Source organism: Corylus avellana, chromosome 1 (assembly GCF_965113065.1).
Source record: "Corylus avellana chromosome 1, dhCorAvel1.hap1.2, whole genome shotgun sequence".
NCBI lineage: Eukaryota > Viridiplantae > Streptophyta > Magnoliopsida > Fagales > Betulaceae > Corylus > Corylus avellana.
In genome coordinates, this window is record NC_142490.1 from 45,282,632 (window position 1) to 45,301,200 (window position 18,569).

Consider the following 18,569-nt stretch of genomic DNA (forward strand, 5'->3'; position numbering starts at 1 on the left):
TTCTTAATTACATTTTTAGTTGATACCAAATAAATAATTTCGGTCATATTCAATCAATTTCTTTAACAAAATATTCCTAAAATTTTAATTATAGAAAACAACCATTCCCTCCATTACTGACTCGGCCATGGAGGGGCAATTCATCCCCTCCGTGACCACCCACTTCTCCAAGATAGGTCGACCACCATACATTACATGCCCACCTCAACCCATTAAAAAATAAAAAATAAAAATAAAAATACTTTGGGTTACATGTTCTTTCCTATTTTGTTTTTTAAAATATTTATTAACAATTTATTTTAGGCATAATTAAAACTTCACAGGCGCATCCTATAAGATATTTAGAAGAAATAACAAATAATAGAATGATAGAAAGGATTATGATCAAGAATGTAAGAAACTATTTGATAAAGTTGAAAGGGTAATAATCTTATTGAAAATCCATTAAACTATTTGATAAAGATCCAAATCAGAGTGAGCTAGTTTGATATAATTTTGTTTTCTTCTTTTAAATAAGATAGAGATGTCCATTTCTTTGGATAGATGTGATTCCAAGTCCTATATGTCTTCTTGAATTTACAAGCCATAAATATTTACATTCCGACGCACTCAGTTTTCTTACTTTTATTATACAAAATCTCACATAATCTGCCCACTTTTATTTGCACAATACTTGGCAGACTGCTTGCTTCCTTTGCACTACCGAGGGTGTGGTTCGGTAACGTGTGCTTCATCATTGACAGACCACGGCATTGAAATGCTAATAGACTGAGTAGACGCCATATCCATTGGAGGCATGTTCGGGTCGGCTTTAGAGCGAAGGAAAAACGCAGGCTGTTGAGGGGACTCTAGAGTGACAGAGTAGCTATTGAGCGTGTGCAGTATTGATGCCATGGTTGGTCTGTCAGCTGCATCTTTCTGCACACATAATAAGCCAACATGGATGCATCTCATCACTTCCTCTCTCGAATATGAATCTCCCAAAGCTGGATCCAACAATTCCAATGGCTTTCCATCCCTCCAACGTATCCATGCCTGAACATTTTATCAAGTAATTAGGTGATTATATTGGCATTTAGAAAGGGAAACAAATTATGCTCTCTAGCTAGTTTACACTTACATAGCTCAAGAGATCCTCAGCACCCTTTGTTTCAAAGTTATTATTCTTCTTCCCACTTATAATTTCCAAGATTAAGACACTAAAACTATACACATCGGACTTCTCAGAGAATTCTCCGTGCATTGCATATTCTGGAGACATATAACCACTACATGCCAACACAAAAATAGAAAAAGAAAACAATGTGAGTAACAATGAAAATTGCTTGAACTTCTACTAAAATTCTCAGACAAACTGACCTGATAGTCCATAATTTATAAAGTAATTAAGAGTATATAGTTGACAAATCAACCACTAATTAATTAAACTGACAACTCATCTATATGGTACTTGAATGACTTCAATAATTCTAATGATGTAAGAGAAAAGAAAAAAACTTAGAACTTACTATGTCCCAACAATTTTACTTGTGTCTCCTTGATTTTGATCAACTTCAAGAATCCTTGCCATGCCAAAATCTGAAATTTTTGGGTTCATATCCGCATCTAGCAATACACTACTAGCTTTTAGGTCACGATGTATAATTTTAAGCTGAGAATCTTCATGAAGATATTTAATTCCTCGTGCAATCCCTCCTATTATCTTGTAACGTCTTGACCAATCCAATTGTGCTTGTTTTTTTGGATCTACAAATCCATCGAAAGAAAATTGTAAAAAAAGTAGATGCAAATGCAGAAGACCATAGGAGGAATGTTCAGATAGACAAACCATATAGAAAATTGTCAAGGCTTTTATTGGACACAAATTCATAGATGAGCATCATATCTTCTCCTTGCAAGCAGAATCCCATCAGCCTCGCTAAGTTTTTGTGTTGAAGTTTAGCTGCCAGTAAAACCTCATTCTTAAATTGCTCTACATCTTGTCCAGATTTTCTCCACAACCTCTTCACAGCTATTTCTTGTCCATTAGGAAGTATACCCTGACAATATATGTAATTTAGCCTGCTTTAGAGCTCCTAAAAACGTAATTTCAAAAAGCTTTTCAAAATTCTAAATTTGTTCAAATTCAAATGCAGTGAATTTGCTAAATATATATACATCTTTAAGTACGTCAACAAATAAATGTTCATCACGTAGTACCTTATAAACTTCCCCAAATCCACCTTCACCAAGCTTCTTGTCCTTTGAGAATTTTTTTGTGGCGGTTTCAATTGTTCCATAATCAAATTGCAAGGACTCTGCAGTTGTTATTTCCTTCGCAATTTCATTCGTAGCTATGATCCAAAAAACAAAAAACAAAAAACGTAAGAGATTACATCTTGAAGTTTAACTTAATTATTAGACAGCAAGAAATTTACCATTACTCTCTTTGCCATGTTTTAAATATATTACTAGCGGTATACACATTTTAATTTGGCTTGTGCATTTAATTATTTAGTAATTGACTTAATTATCAATCATAAGCTCTTAATTATTTTACCAATTATGAACTGGGCATGTCAGTTTGTGATTAAATTTAAACACCACCTTAAAAAAATGGATTACCACACATAGATGTTTGAATTCAAACGATGAAGAAGAGTGAGACATGATTTGATCTGTACAACACACCACTTTCATACCTTGATAACTTTGGATATGATCGGATTTCATAGATTTTTCTCCCTTTACAGCGTTGAACTTCTTTCTTGCTCTCCTAGTTAGGAAACAGTGGGCCAGAGCGAGTAGCAACACACAGGCAGCCATTGGAGCAACAATGGAAATTATTGTTACCTTTGAGATTTTGCTTTTTCCTGCATAAACAATATATCATGTTCCATTGACATGCCAAAGATACTAATAGTTCGTGAGGGCAAGGGCATGCCTTTGTACCTTGCTAATTTTCAATCACATAAAGGGCGGAAAGAAATCTTCCACCAATTTGGTTGAGAAAAATAAAAAATTAACTCAAACTTTTAAAAGTGTCATGTGTTATTATTATTATTATTTTTTTTTTAACATGTCCGCACAAGAGAGAGAGAAAGATTCAAACTAGTGACCTCCACTTCATTAAGCATAGTTCCAGCCGATTGAGCTACTAATCGAGGACAAGTGCCATGTGCTATTCAACACCTAAGAAATACATTTTTTTAATACACCATTTATATATATATTTTTTAATAATATTAATAAAAAAATGTGCATTTTACGTACTAAAGAGAAACATTACACTTTTAGAGGCCAAGTTCGAGACATTCTTACTACCGGTTTGTCAAGAATTTTTGTCCTTAAAGAGATAAAGAATGACACCAAAATAATTTGGAACAGAACGGGCCTTGTTTGGCAAATGCCTAATTAAGTCCACTTTTCCTTTCTTTTCTTTTTTTTTTCTTTTTTTTTTTTTTTTTTTTTTTTCTTTTTTTAACTTTCCCACATTTTTACTTTTATATTTTAACAGTCACTTTTTATTATTATTTAATTAAAAAATTCATTATAAAATATAACATTTTTAATTTTTTATTAAGAAAAAAAATTATCTACTTTATACCACTGTAAAACCAAAACTTCGGACCAAATCTTTTGCCCCAAACAAGAGTATAACAAAATTATTACTAATTTAGCGAAGATTTATAAAGCAAGATCTGAAAATTGAAGCACCATCACTCAATAATGAAACGGAAACGGAAAAAGTAAAGCAGTAAAGTGGAGATAGTACTGAACCTGAATATGGAGGTGGAAGAGCTGCCGTAGGCGTGGGTGTCGGATTCACTGCTATCTGGTAAAAACGGTACAACTCGTACCTAACATAACAACTAGGGAAGAGAACTCTTCCCCCTTGCTTTCCACTAGAATATATAGGAAGACGGTTTATAGCTGCCTGAAGACAACTATTGCAGTCGGCGCTGGACAGGTCCGGCGTGCACTGTACAAGGTTGTACAGATTTTGAAACTGGGAAAAATTCACTTCCTTAGTCCCAAACTTCTTAACACCGATCGGAAAGTTGGAAGCCTCAGTTGCCAGTTGGGTCATCGTTTTGTTCAATAGCTGGTTGAACCGGTCCTGCTCGGTGATGTTCTGTGTGTTCCACATGTGAAGTCTAGGCCTTACGGCCACGGTGGAGAAGATAGACTCGTTGGAGTAGCGTACCATGCACCCGTCGTACCAGGTAACCGCCATCTTTTCCGTTGAACATTGACGGGCGAGCAGCTGGGTTGCGTTGAACACGCATTTTCGGCACAATTCAGCAGAGACATCTCCTTGGCAGAGGAAGAGACCGTAGACGGGGTTGGAGGTGGTTTGGCCGGCGGTGGTGTTGTAGAATTCGATGTTTCCGATGGCGTTGGAGGAGAGGGAAGAGAGGAGGGAGTTGATATTGGAACTGTAGATGCTATTTTGGGCGACGGTAGTATTTGCACAGATGTGGTAGAGGTAAGTTTGGGCAGCCGCTTGAGTGATCAGGTTGAGGAAGAGGAAAGTAAGCACGGAAACGAACAAAAGGGTCATGGAGAGAATATTAAAGGAAGTCATTTTGATGATAAATCAGTCTGAAAGATTTTTGGTTTTTATTGACATGGTGATGAGCAGGGCGGAGCAAGCAGGATTTTTTTAGTCAAAAATCTGGTCAAGATCGAAGATTATATATATTTATTTAATATTTTTGAATTATTAAAAAATTTGAACAAATTAACACAAATGAACAAATTATGTACAATAAAGCTATCAGTAGGTTACTTAAGTGGTATTCTAGAGAGAGATAGACATGAGTGGTGTAGAGGGTATGCCGTATGCGTGACGCTGTTGATCAGGCAACTCCAGCCAAACTCGTATTTTCTGTCCTTTCTAGAAGGGAAAATGACAAGAATGAAAAAACAAGTGAAATTGTGAACAAGAGGAAAAAGATTCCGGTCAGACTTGTGGAATATGAGATGGAAAAATTAATGAATATTGAATAAGATAAGGTTATAAAATAAAGAAAAAACAAAAAGTTATAAAAGGTCACGATCGATGGGGCTGAATTATGACTTGTAATTAGTGGCTGGGATTTTCGTTCGTGATGTCATGTGGGATATTCAAAATTAGACAAAAGTAATGCAGAATATTTTACGAGAATGACTGAAATCTGAACACATTAAAGTAAAGTGAGTTTTAATTTATCTTTTAGATAAATATTATTATTTTTTCATTAGGATATAATATTGTTCGAATATAGTGTAAAAAAGGCGATTTTTTTTTTTTTAAAAAAAATATAAAGTGCAGAAGAAGAGAAGACACCGACGCAGAAACAGTGATCCAATGTCAATGGGCCCTTTTGACTCTGGTCAACAAAAGCACCTTTGACTTTCTTTCTTCTAGGTAGAGAATTATGTTTCCAAATCCTGAGCGAGTAGAAAAAGAGACGTAGGGAGGCGGACCGAATAAGTTGCTTTCAATTTTTACTACAAAACTCCTTACAAATTGAGGTAGTTGATCACTATTACTGAAATAATTAATAACTTATTTGTAGATTATATACTCTTAATTATTTAATCAATTATAAAGTGCAGCTGGATCCGTAATATTGTAATAAAAATATAGAACCACGAGCAATTTTCAAATGGGACTTTACAAGGCCTCTTTCGAGAATAAAACATATTTGTTTCACTACTGAATTTTATTAAGGATGTCTACTTCCAAACGTTTATATATATATGTTTGTACATATGTTGGACCTAAATTTACATTTCTGAAACAAAAGCCATATGAAAATCACTAGGATAGACAAAAACTAAGTTAGACAAACACCTCGGTTCCTCCCACTATCGAGGGTATAGTTGAGTGATGGATGCTTCATCAACAGAGAATGGTACAGACTGAATTGTTGTGGAATCACCCGGGGACACTTCATTTGTTTTCATGTTCTTCTTTGCTCTACTCCGAAACAAAAATGCAGGCTGTTGAGGTAATTGCAGGCTAACAGAGTAGCTGTCAAGCATGAGAACTATTGTTGCCATTGTTGGTCGTCTTGCTGGATCCTCCTGAACACACAATAACCCAATATGGATGCATCTAATGACTTCATTTTTTGAAAAAGAATCTCTCATGGTTGGATCCAACAATGCCAATGGGGTTCCATTCTTCCACTGTTTCCATATCTGCAATGATTATTCATTAAACAATATTCAGAATCCTTATCTTGAAACCCTTTTTCTGTAGTGATGGCCCTTATTATTTTTTAATTTACTCTTCAGCACTAAGAGCCGATTATATTGACTTTCATAAAGTAAAGCAGAATTGAAATACTCGGATCCACACTCACAAAGCTTAAGAGGTCTTCATCATGTTCTGATTGATAGAAACAATTGTTCCTTTTACCACTGATAATCTCTAGAAGTAGGACACCAAAGCTAAATACATCGGACTTCACTGAGAATCGTCCATGCATTGCATATTCCGGAGACATGTAACCACTACAAGAAACAAAACACATGATTGACAATATAAGGAAACTCATGGTCATGGACCAATTTATCAAGGTTGCAACTTTTTCTTTTCAGCAATTCTCATAAGCTACAAGAAAGGAAATGAATTTGTTGACTTAAACCATGCAAATACAGCATGTAGTAATTAAAAACTTACTATGTTCCCACGATTCTGCTTGTATTTCCTTGGGTTTGATCCATCACAAATATCCTTGCCATGCCAAAATCTGAAATCTTTGGATTCATGTTGTCATCTAATAAAACGTTGCTAGCTTTAAGATCACGATGTATAATTCTAAGCCGAGAATCTTCATGAAGATAAAGAAGTCCTCGTGCAATCCCTCCTATAATCTTGTAACGGCTTAACCAATCCAGTTGTCTTTGCCTTTCAGTGTCTGTAATTTTATCAAAATAAAATATTCAACTTGAAAATAAATCAATCTCAAATAGTGAAAAAATAATCAAGAACTTGATATAAGTTTAGATTAGCCAAACCGAATAAAAAGTAATCAAGGCTTCCTTTGGGCACATATTCATAAACGAGTATCTTTTCTTCTCCTTCCAAGCAAAATCCTAAGAGCCTCACTAGATTCCTATGTTGAAGCTTCGCAACCAACATAACCTCATTCTTAAATTCTGCTGCACCTTGCCCAGAGGTTTTGGATAGCCTCTTCACTGCTATTTCTTGTCCATTGTAAAGGATACCCTGAGATTATATTTGAAACAAGGTTAGAACATTCGACAAACACATACACATGGACACACATATGTACATGGATTTATAAAAATAACTAAATTTCGTTGCTAATTAACTATATTCTACCTTGTAAACGGTACCAAATCCACCTTTACCAATCTTGTTATCATCAGAGAAGTTATTTGATGCAGCTTCAATCGTACCCAAGTCAAATTGCAAGGACTCTACAGACGTAATTTCAGCCCCAACTACACAACAAAACAGTAAATATATATATTGAACTCTGATAATTCAAAAAATTATTATTATAGTGGAATGTTGAGCACAAATGAAGATCAACTAAAGCTCTCTTTTTTTTGCTTACCATTTTCCACTAGTAATGAATTGTAACTCTTCTTTGTTCTTCTACGCAGGAAGAAACATCCAATGGCGAAAAGCACGACAGAAGCAGCAATTGGGACAACAATGGCGATGATAGTAATCAGAGATGACTTGCTTTTTCCTGCAGTATTAACAATTAACACGTGCCATTGACTCATTGATGGTCTGTTGTGGGATTATATATATATATATATATATATATATATATAATATCACAGTACTCCTTTTCTTTTTCCTATATTAATCAGTTAAGTTTATGTGACAAACATATACTGTTCACCACGAGGCCAACAACAGCAAGCCCATTGAATATCTGGTGGGAAGCGAAACATTAATTAGAAAAAGTAGTTGGGAATTCAGAGGCCTTTGGTGCAGTTGGAAATGGAACGATGACTTTGACTTTTGGGATGGTCTAATTAAAAGGTAGTAATTTTGCATTCATGATCCGATTACTCTACAGGTCTCTGTTTTGTATAAATATAAAAGCTATATTGCATCTCACAAGCGCTAAAACCGTAAAATCAACAATAACCAGCGCAACTGTAAAAAGAATTAGATCATTAAGACCTCGAGTACAAGCAAAAGCGAAAGAACAATTAAGAGAAATAATTGATCTTGTTTCTTTTTCAAGAGTAATTGCCTATCTCCCTTTGCAGCTAGAAGACCCAAATGATGACCTCAAAAGATATCGAAATATGAGATTTAGATTTTAATTTTTTTTAAGAAAATGATCTCATAGCATGCGTTAAGCAAATTAACTACCGATGCTTATCATAAACGTACCTGGGGGAGGAATAGAAGGAGATCCGGGAGATACTGCGGTCAGATTGTAAAATGGAAACAACTCGTATCTAATATTAGAGCTCGGAAGCAGAACCTTTCCGCCTTCTTTTCCCGTGCAGCACTGAGGAAGAGAGCCTATGGCGCTTTGCAAGCAACTCATACACAGATCGGCGTTCATCTCAGGCGAGCACTGCACCATGCAGTACAGCGTCTGTGAGCTCGTGAACTTTACTACTTCCGCGGCGAACTTCTTGCCCGATTGAGAATTCGCGGCTTGTGTCGCCAACGACTTCATCGTGGTGGCCAGCAGCGTGTTGAAGCGGTCCGGCTCAACGACGTTCTGGGTGGTGGTTGGAAAGTTCTCGAAGGGCACCTGGTCGTTCAGGTAGGACTCGTTGGAGTACTGTAACGTGCACTCGTCGTACCAGATTAGCCCCACCTTGTCGGTGGGGCAGCGATTTCTTATATCTGTCATGGCAGTAGAGATGCAATTTTGACATAGGTCCGGGGAGAGATCGACGCGGCAGAGTAAACGGCCGATGACGACGTCGGGAGGGGCCTGGCCGACCTTGGTGTAGTAGAAGCCGCTGCGGTTGTTGGCGTTAGAGGAAAGAGCGGAGAGGAGGAGGTTGAGGTTGGCTTGGTAGGTGCTGTTGGGAGTGAAAAAGCTCGAGTTTGAGCAGGTGTGAGCGGCGTAAGTGGGTGCTGCTTCGGCGGTGAGGCTAAGAAAGGTTAGGAGGGAGAGAGTGATCAGAAGGCATGTGGGAAATTTGAAGGAAGCCATGTTTATTCTGCTGATCACTCTGTTCTTCAGGGGGGTTCACTTTACCAATCTTTCTTACACTTCATGTGTCTTTAATTTGCTGGTTTATTATGCAGATAAGACAGGGGGAACAGGGGTGGTGAGTGAGGCAGGAAGGACTGGTTGACCATTCTAATTTCTAGTATTCTGTGCGCGTGTTGAAAAAAAAAGAAAAGGAAGAAATGACACTATTTTGTACGTTTCGCTCAACTGCGATTGAAGTTTGGACTTTACTTGCGAAGTTGCCGTCTAGGACTCTAGAAGATAGATATTCATTCTATTCATATATAGACTGTATTTTCGAATCGTAAATTTTTTAATTTTTCGATAATTAAATTTTAATTAAAAATGAATTAAGAGATATGATATTAACAAAAGATAGATTAATTAGTCTTGATTGAATGAAAATTTTTGGAGTAGAATATTTTACTTGCTAATTTATACTTTTGTAAAAATGAGTATGAGATGACAATTTACATTTGAGTGATTAACGTAACGTCAATTTGTAAATATAGTACTATATAACGTGGATTGCAACTTTCACCCCGTTCAAAAAGGACCCAACGAACCCACCAGAATTTGACCCAATTTGCAAGATTTTTTGCAAAACCAAATTAATTAGAGAAAGAGCTTAGTACATATAGGCACCAGGTAATCAATTCGCCGGTCAGTGCAGCCGATCGGATACAGCAACTATGCTCAATATTGTATGAAGGTGAATATCATTACTTTCATACACTATCAATTTTAATTTATTTATTTTTCAACTTATGTAAGATAAAGTGATACAACTGAAACTCCCTATACTAATTTATATAGCACATGCAAGATGCAATCTCACTTAGTAGTATACATTTATTTATAATCTCCACCCAATAATATAAGACTTCCACAATACATTTAGGTAGATGTTTAAGTGGGACTATCGGGGGTGTAGTTCAGAAATGGACGCTTCATTTATAGACCATGGCATTGACTTGCTTGTAGATTGATCAGACTCCAGATCCTTTATGGGCATGTCTGTTTTACTACGCAGGAAAAATGCTGGCTCTTGCGGTGATGGTAGTGTAACGGAGCCGCTGTTGAGCGTGAGAAGTATCGAAGCCATGGTTGGTCTATCAGCTGGATCTTCCTGAACACATAATAAGCCAATATGGATGCATCTGAGGACTTCATCTCGAGAATAAGAATCTCCCAAACTTTGTTCCAACAATTCCAAGGGCCTTCCATCCCTCCAATGTATCCAAGCCTGCATCAAAGACAGAAACCTAGCTATGACTTAAACATTCGCATTAATGACAGGAAAAAGACATTGCAATATCTGTTTCATACTCACATAGCTCAAGAGGTCTTCTGCACCTTCTGATTCATAAAAACTACTATTTTTCTTGCCACTGATAATCTCTAGAATTAACACACCAAAACTATACACATCTGATTTTACTGAAAATTCTCCTCGCATTGCATATTCTGGAGACATGTATCCACTGCAAGCCAATGCCACAAATATAGCAGTGTCACTTGAAAGATAAATAGTCTTGTTAACTAATTTATTCTAAATATTATAATTGTTACATTTGTGGTCACAATCAAAGCATGTGTACACTAGTTACTTATGCTGTTCCATTTCAATCATCTATAAGTTAGCATAAGAAAAATTCAGAACTTACTAAGTCCCCACAACTCTACTTGTGTTTCCTTGTGTTTGATCAACTCCAAAAATCCTTGCCATGCCAAAATCTGAAATTTTTGGGTTCATGTCGACATCTAGCAATACATTGCTGGCTTTAAGATCACGATGTATAATTCTTAACCGAGAATCTTCGTGAAGATATTGAATTCCTCGAGCAATTCCGCTTATTATCTTGTAACGCGTTGACCAATCCAACTCTTCTTGCTTTTTTGGGTCTACAAGTTCATTAGAAAAATTACTCATGCTATATGAACAAAATATTAGATACCAATGCATATTGATTAGAAATTACTATTATGCAATCACAATAGCAAAGACTACTGGATATATGTTAAAGGGGACAAACCATATAGAAAATAGTCGAGACTCTTGTTGGGCACAAATTCATAGATTAGTATCTTTTCTTCTCCTTCCAAGCAAAATCCCAATAGCCTTGTTAAATTTCTGTGTTGAAGTTTGGCTACTAATACAACTTCATTCTTAAATTGTTCTGCTCCTTGTCCAGAGTTTTTGGATAGCCTTTTTACAGCTATTTCTTGTTTGTTAGGAAGTATACCCTGAGAATGTATTTCACCCAACAATTATAACAGTTCACTTTGTACAATTCATATTGAAGCTTATGAACTCCAAATTACTCATATATATGAGTTAAGTTGGTTGTACTTACCTTGTAAACTGCACCAAATCCACCTTCACCTAGCTTGTTATCATCTGAGAATTTGTTTGTGGCAGCCTCAATTGTAGCAAAATCAAATTGCAAGGATTCCACAGTTGTCAAATCATTAATTGCATCTACAAATGTAAACAATAAACGTAAGAGCTTGCACTACAAAGAGCAGCGATGTACAAGAGACTTAATTAATATGCTTATTTCTTTACCATTTTCTCCTTTGACAGCACTGTACTTCTTTCTCCTAATTATGAAAATGTAGCCCAAAATGAATAACACCAGAGAGGCAGCAATTGGAACAACAATGGCGACTATCGTTGCTGTTGAGATTTTGTTTTTACCTGCATGCATATCATGATTTAGTCACATGCTAAACACTACAATTGCCCTCCACGTACAAGAAGTTTGTCATAGCACAAACTTATTAATTCATATGGTCATGACTTTCACTTTGTACCTAATTTTTCCAATATTAAGAATAGATGGTGATTCACGCAAAAGTAATTATAGTACTAATTTAATGAATCTACCTAAAGCATGCCGTCTATGTTGACATTCCATCACTTGATAATGAAGAAAATGAAAGCAGTGAAATGAGTGGTCCACTTTACCTTTTGATCCAGCTACGGAGCCTGTAGGTGGAGGTGCAAGGCCTGGTGCGGGCGCCGGCGCTGTGGATCCATTGTAGAATTGGTACAACTCGTACCTAACATTACAACTAGGGAAGAGAACTCTTCCCCCTTGCTTTCCACTAGCATATATAGGAAGACGGTTTATAGCTGCCTGAAGACAACTATTGCAGTCGGCGCTGGACAGGTCCGGCGTGCACTGTACAAGGTTGTACAGATTTTGAAACTGGGAAAAATTCACTTCCTTAGTCCCAAACTTCTTAATACCGATCGGAAAGTTGGAAGCCTCAGTTGCCAGTTGGGTCATCGTTTTGTTCAATAGCTGGTTGAACCGGTCCTGCTCTGTGATGTTCTGTGTGTTCCACATGTGAATTCTAGGCATTACAGCCATGGTGGAGAAGATAGACTCGTTGGAGTAGCGTACCATGCACTCGTCGTACCAGGTAACCGCCATCTTTTCCGTTGAACATTTACTGGCGAGCTGCTGGGTTGCGTTGACCACGCATTTTCGGCACATTTCAGCAGGGACATCTCCTCGGCAGAGGAAGAGACCGTAGGTGGGGTTGGAGGCGGTTTGGCCGGCGGTGGTGTTATAGAATTCGATGTTGCCGGTGGCGTTGGAGGAGAGGGAAGAGAGGAGGGACTTGATATTGGAACTGTAGACGCTATTTTGGGCGACGGTATTATTTGCACAGACGTGGTAGAGGTAAGTTTGGGCAGGTACATGAGTGGTCAGGTTGAGGAAGATGAGCATGGAAAGGAACACAATGGGAAGATCAGAGAAGGGATTGAAGGAAGGCATTTTGATGAACCAATTTGCCAGATTTTTTTTTTGGGTATTGTTTTGGGCCGAGTATGAATGGCGGTGGGTTAATTTAGATAAGAGTGGTGAGGACTCAGGACACAAACACTTGCCGTTTCGGCCAGGTTTCTGATTGACGCAAGTCAACCAAGTTAGTCAAGCAACTTTAATGCTTGTCTGTCCTCATTGGGGAGAGGCCATCTGATCATGGACAAAAGGAAAAGATAGATATTTCATGTATAAAATGAAAATAAAAACAAAGAAAATTATCTAATAAAAACAAATAAATGAAAAAGGTAATGGAATCACGATAAGGGGTTGTGGAATGGTAACAAAACACCAAAATACGAGGACGGAAGAGTAGTTGATGGAAGACTGCGGAATAGTGACGCGAGAGCGGAGTTTTCGCCGGTGTTTTCAACGTAAGTTATTCTCTATTTTAAAAAAAAAAAAAAAAAAAAACCTGAAAGTTTTTTGTCTGTTTCAAATTCATAGAGCTTTCAATTAAAATATTTCACTTAGAAAGAAACTTAGGAAGTTTGAGGAAGGAATTATCTGATCTAGATGCAGATGTTCTAAAGTCATGATATCTTTAGAAATTTTGTTTGAGGAACACATGCTCAAGCAACTGAGCATCAATAATTGAATATTAAACTCTAAAAGGGAAGTGGAAAGTTTTGAAAGAAAAGATTATCTAATCTAGTGGTAGTACTTGTTATCAATTCATGATACTAATCCAACCAAACCAGCAGCCCCCACTTGACCACTTCCTCACAATAATATAAAAATACACCAACAATGAGCATTTTTTTCTCTGACATGGACAAGGCACAAGAAAGCAACCAATTAGAACAACCTGCAACTAATGCCCTTTAAATGGTGGATATGACTTTTCTTCGGGACTAATAATTTAGTTCAAAGGTGGTTGCAACACTGGGGACTGTTTTCACATTGAAAATCTCAACTTCTGGAAGCAATTAAAGCTGTGGGCCATTTTCCCTTTGAATAGAAGAAGTTGCAGATAATTAAGAATTTGTGAATTTATGTTAATTCTCCATAAGTCAGCAGTAAGATTTATAAATTTAATAATTAATTTATTAAATTTATAATAAAATATTAAAAAATATATAAATAAATTATTGACACTAATATTTTTTTTATTTTTAATTTATTAAATAACTTCTTAATTATATTTTGAGTTGATACCAAATAAATAATTTCGTTCATATTCAATCAATTTCTTTAACAAAATATTCCTAAAATTTTAATTATAGAAAACAACCATTCCCTCCATCACGACTCCTTCATGGAGGCCATGGAGGGGCGATTCATCCCCTCGGTGACCGCCCACTTCTCCAAGATAGGTCGAGCATCATACATTACATACCCACCTCAACCCATTAAATAAAATAAAAAAAAAACCTTTGGGTTACACATTCTTTCCTATTTTGTTTTGTGAAATATTTATTAACATGCAATTTATTTTAGGCATAATTAAAACTTCACAGGCATTCTATTAGATATTTAGAAGAAATAACAAATAATAGAATGATCGAAAGGATTGTGATCAAGAATGTAAGAAACTATTTGATAAGGTTGAGAGGGTAATAATCTTATTGAAAATCCATTAAACTATTTGATAAAGATCCAAATCAGAGTGAGCTAGTTTGATATAATTTTGTTTTCTTCTTTTAAATAAGATAGATGTGTCCATTTCTTTGGATAAATGTGATTCCAAGTCCTATATGTCTTCTTGCATTTACAAGCCATAAAAATTTACATTCCGGCGCACTCAGTTTTCTTACTTTTATTATACAAAATCTCACATAATCTGCCCACTTTTATTTGCACAATACTTGGCAGACTCCTTGCTTCCTTTGCACTACCGAGGGTGTGGTTCGGTAACGTGTGCTTCATCATTGACAGACCACGGCATTGAAATGCTAATAGACTGAGTAGACGCCATATCCGTTGCAGGCATGTTCAGGTCTGCTTTAGTGCGAAGGAAAAACGCCGGCTGTTGAGGGGATTCTAGAGTGACAGAGCTGCTATTGAGCGTGTGCAGTATTGATGTCATGGTTGGTCTGTCAGCTGCATCTTTCTGCACACATAATAAGCCAACATGGATGCATCTCATCACTTCCTCTCTCGAATATGAATCTCCCAAAGCTGGATCCAACAATTCCAATGGCTTTCCATCCCTCCAACGTATCCATGCCTGAACATTTTATCAAGTAATTAGGTGATTATATTGGCATTTAGAAAGGGAAACAAATTATGCTCTCTAGCTAGTTTACACTTACATAGCTCAAGAGATCCTCAGCACCCTCTGTTTCAAAGTTATTATTCTTCTTCCCACTTATAATTTCTAAGATTAAGACACCAAAACTATACACATCGGACTTCTCAGAGAATTCTCCGTGCATTGCGTATTCTGGAGACATATAACCACTACATGCCAACACAAAAATAGAAAAAGAAAACAATGTGAGTAACAACGAAAATGCTTGAACTTTTACTACAATTCTCAAACAAACTGACCTGACAGTCTATAATTTATAAAATAATTAAGAGTATATGGTTGACAAATCAACCACTAATTAATTAAACTGACAACTCATCTATATGGTACTTGAATGACTTCAGTAATTCTAATGATATAAGAGAAACGAAAAAAACTTAGAACTTACTATGTCCCAACAATTTTACTTGTGTCTCCTTGATTTTGATGAACTTCAAGAATCCTTGCCATGCCGAAATCCGAAATTTTTGGGTTCATATCTGTATCTAGCAATATACTGCTAGCTTTTAGGTCACGATGTATAATTTTAACTTGAGAATCCTCGTGAAGATATTTAATTCCTCGTGCAATCCCTCCTATTATTTTGTAACGTCTCGACCAATCCAATTGTGCTTGTTTTTTTGGATCTACAAATCCATCGAAAGAAAATTGTAAAAAAAGTAGATGCAAATGCAGAAGACCATAGGAGGAATGTTCAGATAGACAAACCATATAGAAAATTGTCAAGGCTTCTATTGGACACAAATTCATAGATGAGCATCATATCTTCTCCTTCCAAGCAGAATCCCATCAGCCTCGCTAAGTTTTTGTGTTGAAGTTTAGCTGCCAGTAAAACCTCATTCTTAAATTGCTCTACATCTTGTCCAGATTTTCTCCACAACCTCTTCACAGCTATTTCTTGTCCATTAGGAAGTATACCCTGACAATATATGTAATTTAGCCTGCTTTAGAGCTCCTAAAAACGTAATTTCAAAAAGCTTTTCAAAATTCTAAATTTGTTCAAATTCAAATGCAGTGAATTTGCTAAATATATATACATCTTTAAGTACGTCAACAAATAAATGTTCATCACGTAGTACCTTATAAACTTCCCCAAATCCACCTTCACCAAGCTTCTTGTCCTTTGAGAATTTTTTTGTGGCGGTTTCAATTGTTCCATAATCAAATTGCAAGGACTCTGCAGTTGTTATTTCCTTCGCAATTTCATTCGTAGCTATGATCCAAAAAACAAAAAACAAAAAACGTAAGAGATTACATCTTGAAGTTTAACTTAATTATTAGACATTACTCTCTTTGCCATGTTTTAAATATATTACTTCTGTTTTTGGAATATAACACAAATTCATTTTCTAAAAGTGGAATTTCCTATCCCAATTTCTTTTAGACACCACCTTAAAAAAATGGATTACAACACATAGATGTTTGAATTCAAACGATGAAGAAGAGTGAGACATGATTTGATCTGTACAACACACCACTTTCATACCTTGATAACTTTGGATATGATCGGATTTCATAGATTTTTCTCCCTTTACAGCGTTGAACTTCTTTCTTTCTCTCCTAGTTAGGAAACAGTGGGCCAGAGCGAGTAGCAACACACAGGCAGCAATTGGAGCAACAATGGAAATTATTGTTACCTTTGAGATTTTGCTTTTTCCTGCATAAACAATATATCATGTTCCATTGACATGCCAAAGATACTAATAGTTCGTAAGGGCAAGGGCATGCCTTTGTACCTTGCTAATTTTCAATCACATAAAGGGCGGAAAGAAATCTCCCACAAATTTGGTTGAGAAAAATAAAAAATTAACTCAATCTTTTAAAAGGGTCGTGTGTTATTCAACACTTAAGAAATACATTTTTTTTTAATACACCATTTACATGTTTTTTTTAATAATATAAACAAAAAAAAATGTGCATTTTACGTTCTAAAGAGAAACATTACACTTTTAGAGGCCGGGTCGGAGAAATTCTTACTACCAGTTTGTTGGGAATTTTTGTTCTTAAAGAGATAAAGATTGACACCAAAATAATTTGGAACAGGGGGCCGTGTTTGGCAAATGCCTAATTAAGTCAACTTTTTTTTCTTTTTTGCTTTTTTTAACTTTCCAACAATTTTACTTTTATATTTTATTAGTCATTTTTTATTAATATTTAATTATAAAATTAATTATAAAATAAAATATTTTTAATTTTTTATTAAAAAAAATTCTTTTATCTCCTTTATATCACATCAACCACTGAACCAAAACTTCCTACCAAGTCTTTTGCCAAACAAGAGTATAACAAAATTATTACTAATTTAGCGAAGATTTATAAAGCAAGATCTGTAAATTGAAGCACCATCGCTCAAGAATGAAACGGAAACGGAAAAAGTAAAGCAGGAAAGTGGAGATAGTACTGAACCTGAAGATGGAGGTGGAAGAGCTGCCGTTGGCGTGGGTGTCGCATTCACTGCTATCTGGTAAAAAAGGTACAACTCGTACCTAACATTACAGCTAGGAAAAATAACTCTTCCCCCTTGCTTTCCATCACAACAAATCGGAAGACGGTTTATTGCTGCCTGAAGACAACTATTGCAGTCGGCGCTGGACAGGTCCGGCGTGCACTGTACAAGATTGTACAGATTTTGAAACTGCGAAAAATCCACTTCCTTAGTCCCAAACTTCTTAACACCGATCGGAAAGTTGGAAGCCTCAGTTGCCAGTTGGGTCATCGTCCTGTTCAATAGCCGGTTAAACCGGTTCTGTTCGGTGATGTTCTGTGTGTTCAGCAAGGAAATTCTAGGCTTTACGGCCACTGTGGAGAAGATAGACTTGTTGGAGTAGCGGACCATGCACTCGTCGTACCAGGTAACCGCCATCTTTTCCCTTGAACATTTACTGGCGAGTTGCTGGGTTGCGCTGACCACGCAATTTCGGCAAATTTCAGCAGTGACATCTCCGCGGCAGAGGAAGAGACCGTAGACGGGGTTGGAGGTGGTTTGGCCGGCAGTGGTGCTGTAGAATTCGATGTTTCCGGTGGCGTTGGAGGAGAGGGAAGAGAGAAGGGAGTTGATATTGGAACTGTAGATGCTATTTTGGGCGACGGTACTATTTGCACAGAAGTGGTAGAGGTAAGTTTGGGCAGCCGCTTGAGTGATCAGGTTGAGGAATAGGAAAGTAAGCACGGAAAGGAACAAAAGGGTCATGGAGAGAATATTCAAGGAAGTCATTTTGATGATAAATCAGTCTGTGAAAGATTTCTGGTTTTTATTCACATGGTGAGTAGGGCGGAGCTAGCAGGATTTTTTTAGTCAAAAATCTGGTCAAG

General features: G+C 36.5%; 4 protein-coding genes across 5 annotated transcripts; all 4 read right to left on the reverse strand.

The window, feature by feature from the left end:
• Positions 1 to 546: 546 nt before the first annotated feature.
• Positions 547 to 4,581, reverse strand: LOC148589933 (cysteine-rich receptor-like protein kinase 10). Its single transcript, XM_088516156.1, has 7 exons — positions 3,760 to 4,581; positions 2,682 to 2,852; positions 2,200 to 2,333; positions 1,829 to 2,039; positions 1,509 to 1,746; positions 1,121 to 1,268; positions 547 to 1,035 (listed from the first exon to the last, which is right to left on the reverse strand). Exons 1-7 carry the CDS (start codon positions 4,565 to 4,567, stop codon positions 700 to 702), a joined length of 2,046 nt encoding a protein of 681 aa, XP_088372282.1. The 5' UTR covers positions 4,568 to 4,581; the 3' UTR covers positions 547 to 699.
• A 1,098-nt stretch (positions 4,582 to 5,679) lies between these two features.
• Positions 5,680 to 9,291, reverse strand: LOC148589934 (cysteine-rich receptor-like protein kinase 10). The gene is made up of 7 exons (XM_088516157.1): positions 8,360 to 9,291; positions 7,560 to 7,697; positions 7,322 to 7,443; positions 6,994 to 7,204; positions 6,656 to 6,893; positions 6,336 to 6,486; positions 5,680 to 6,171 (listed from the first exon to the last, which is right to left on the reverse strand). Exons 1-7 carry the CDS (start codon positions 9,141 to 9,143, stop codon positions 5,836 to 5,838), a joined length of 1,980 nt encoding a protein of 659 aa, XP_088372283.1. The 5' UTR covers positions 9,144 to 9,291; the 3' UTR covers positions 5,680 to 5,835.
• A 595-nt stretch (positions 9,292 to 9,886) lies between these two features.
• LOC148589935 (cysteine-rich receptor-like protein kinase 25) lies at positions 9,887 to 13,033 on the reverse strand. 2 transcript variants are annotated; one of them, XM_088516162.1, is made up of 7 exons: positions 12,136 to 13,033; positions 11,734 to 11,865; positions 11,522 to 11,646; positions 11,201 to 11,411; positions 10,832 to 11,069; positions 10,498 to 10,648; positions 9,887 to 10,410 (listed from the first exon to the last, which is right to left on the reverse strand). In XM_088516162.1, exons 1-7 carry the CDS (start codon positions 12,953 to 12,955, stop codon positions 10,084 to 10,086), a joined length of 2,004 nt encoding a protein of 667 aa, XP_088372288.1. In that variant the 5' UTR covers positions 12,956 to 13,033; the 3' UTR covers positions 9,887 to 10,083. The 2 variants fall into 2 exon arrangements, with proteins under 2 accessions (XP_088372288.1, XP_088372287.1); XM_088516161.1 differs by lacking the exon at positions 11,734 to 11,865 and having other exon boundaries at positions 12,136 to 13,026.
• Positions 13,034 to 14,684: 1,651 nt separating this feature from the next.
• On the reverse strand, positions 14,685 to 18,558 carry LOC148589936 (cysteine-rich receptor-like protein kinase 25). Its single transcript, XM_088516155.1, has 7 exons — positions 17,664 to 18,558; positions 16,744 to 16,914; positions 16,337 to 16,470; positions 15,966 to 16,176; positions 15,646 to 15,883; positions 15,259 to 15,406; positions 14,685 to 15,173 (listed from the first exon to the last, which is right to left on the reverse strand). The coding sequence occupies exons 1-7, from the start codon at positions 18,469 to 18,471 to the stop codon at positions 14,838 to 14,840; spliced, it is 2,046 nt and encodes a 681-aa protein (XP_088372281.1). The 5' UTR covers positions 18,472 to 18,558; the 3' UTR covers positions 14,685 to 14,837.
• Positions 18,559 to 18,569: the final 11 nt, after the last annotated feature.

Excerpts from the sequence above, each read along its gene's own strand:
- LOC148589933 (XM_088516156.1), bottom strand. The coding sequence starts at position 4,567 with ATGACTTCCTTTAATATTCTCTCCATGACCCTTTTGTTCGTTTCCGTG. Across the intron at positions 2,040-2,199 it reads GATTTGGGGAAGTTTATAAG|GGTATACTTCCTAATGGACA; the intron begins GTACTACGTGAT and ends ATATATTGTCAG. Across the intron at positions 1,036-1,120 it reads CTGAGGATCTCTTGAGCTAT|GCATGGATACGTTGGAGGGA; the intron begins GTAAGTGTAAAC and ends TAAAATGTTCAG.
- LOC148589934 (XM_088516157.1), bottom strand. The coding sequence starts at position 9,143 with ATGGCTTCCTTCAAATTTCCCACATGCCTTCTGATCACTCTCTCCCTC. Across the intron at positions 7,205-7,321 it reads GATTTGGTACCGTTTACAAG|GGTATCCTTTACAATGGACA; the intron begins GTAGAATATAGT and ends ATATAATCTCAG. Across the intron at positions 6,172-6,335 it reads ATGAAGACCTCTTAAGCTTT|ATATGGAAACAGTGGAAGAA; the intron begins GTGAGTGTGGAT and ends TAATCATTGCAG.
- LOC148589935 (XM_088516162.1), bottom strand. The coding sequence starts at position 12,955 with ATGCCTTCCTTCAATCCCTTCTCTGATCTTCCCATTGTGTTCCTTTCC. Across the intron at positions 11,412-11,521 it reads GATTTGGTGCAGTTTACAAG|GGTATACTTCCTAACAAACA; the intron begins GTAAGTACAACC and ends ATACATTCTCAG. Across the intron at positions 10,649-10,831 it reads AGTAGAGTTGTGGGGACTTA|TGGATACATGTCTCCAGAAT; the intron begins GTAAGTTCTGAA and ends ATTGGCTTGCAG.
- LOC148589936 (XM_088516155.1), bottom strand. The coding sequence starts at position 18,471 with ATGACTTCCTTGAATATTCTCTCCATGACCCTTTTGTTCCTTTCCGTG. Across the intron at positions 16,177-16,336 it reads GATTTGGGGAAGTTTATAAG|GGTATACTTCCTAATGGACA; the intron begins GTACTACGTGAT and ends ATATATTGTCAG. Across the intron at positions 15,174-15,258 it reads CTGAGGATCTCTTGAGCTAT|GCATGGATACGTTGGAGGGA; the intron begins GTAAGTGTAAAC and ends TAAAATGTTCAG.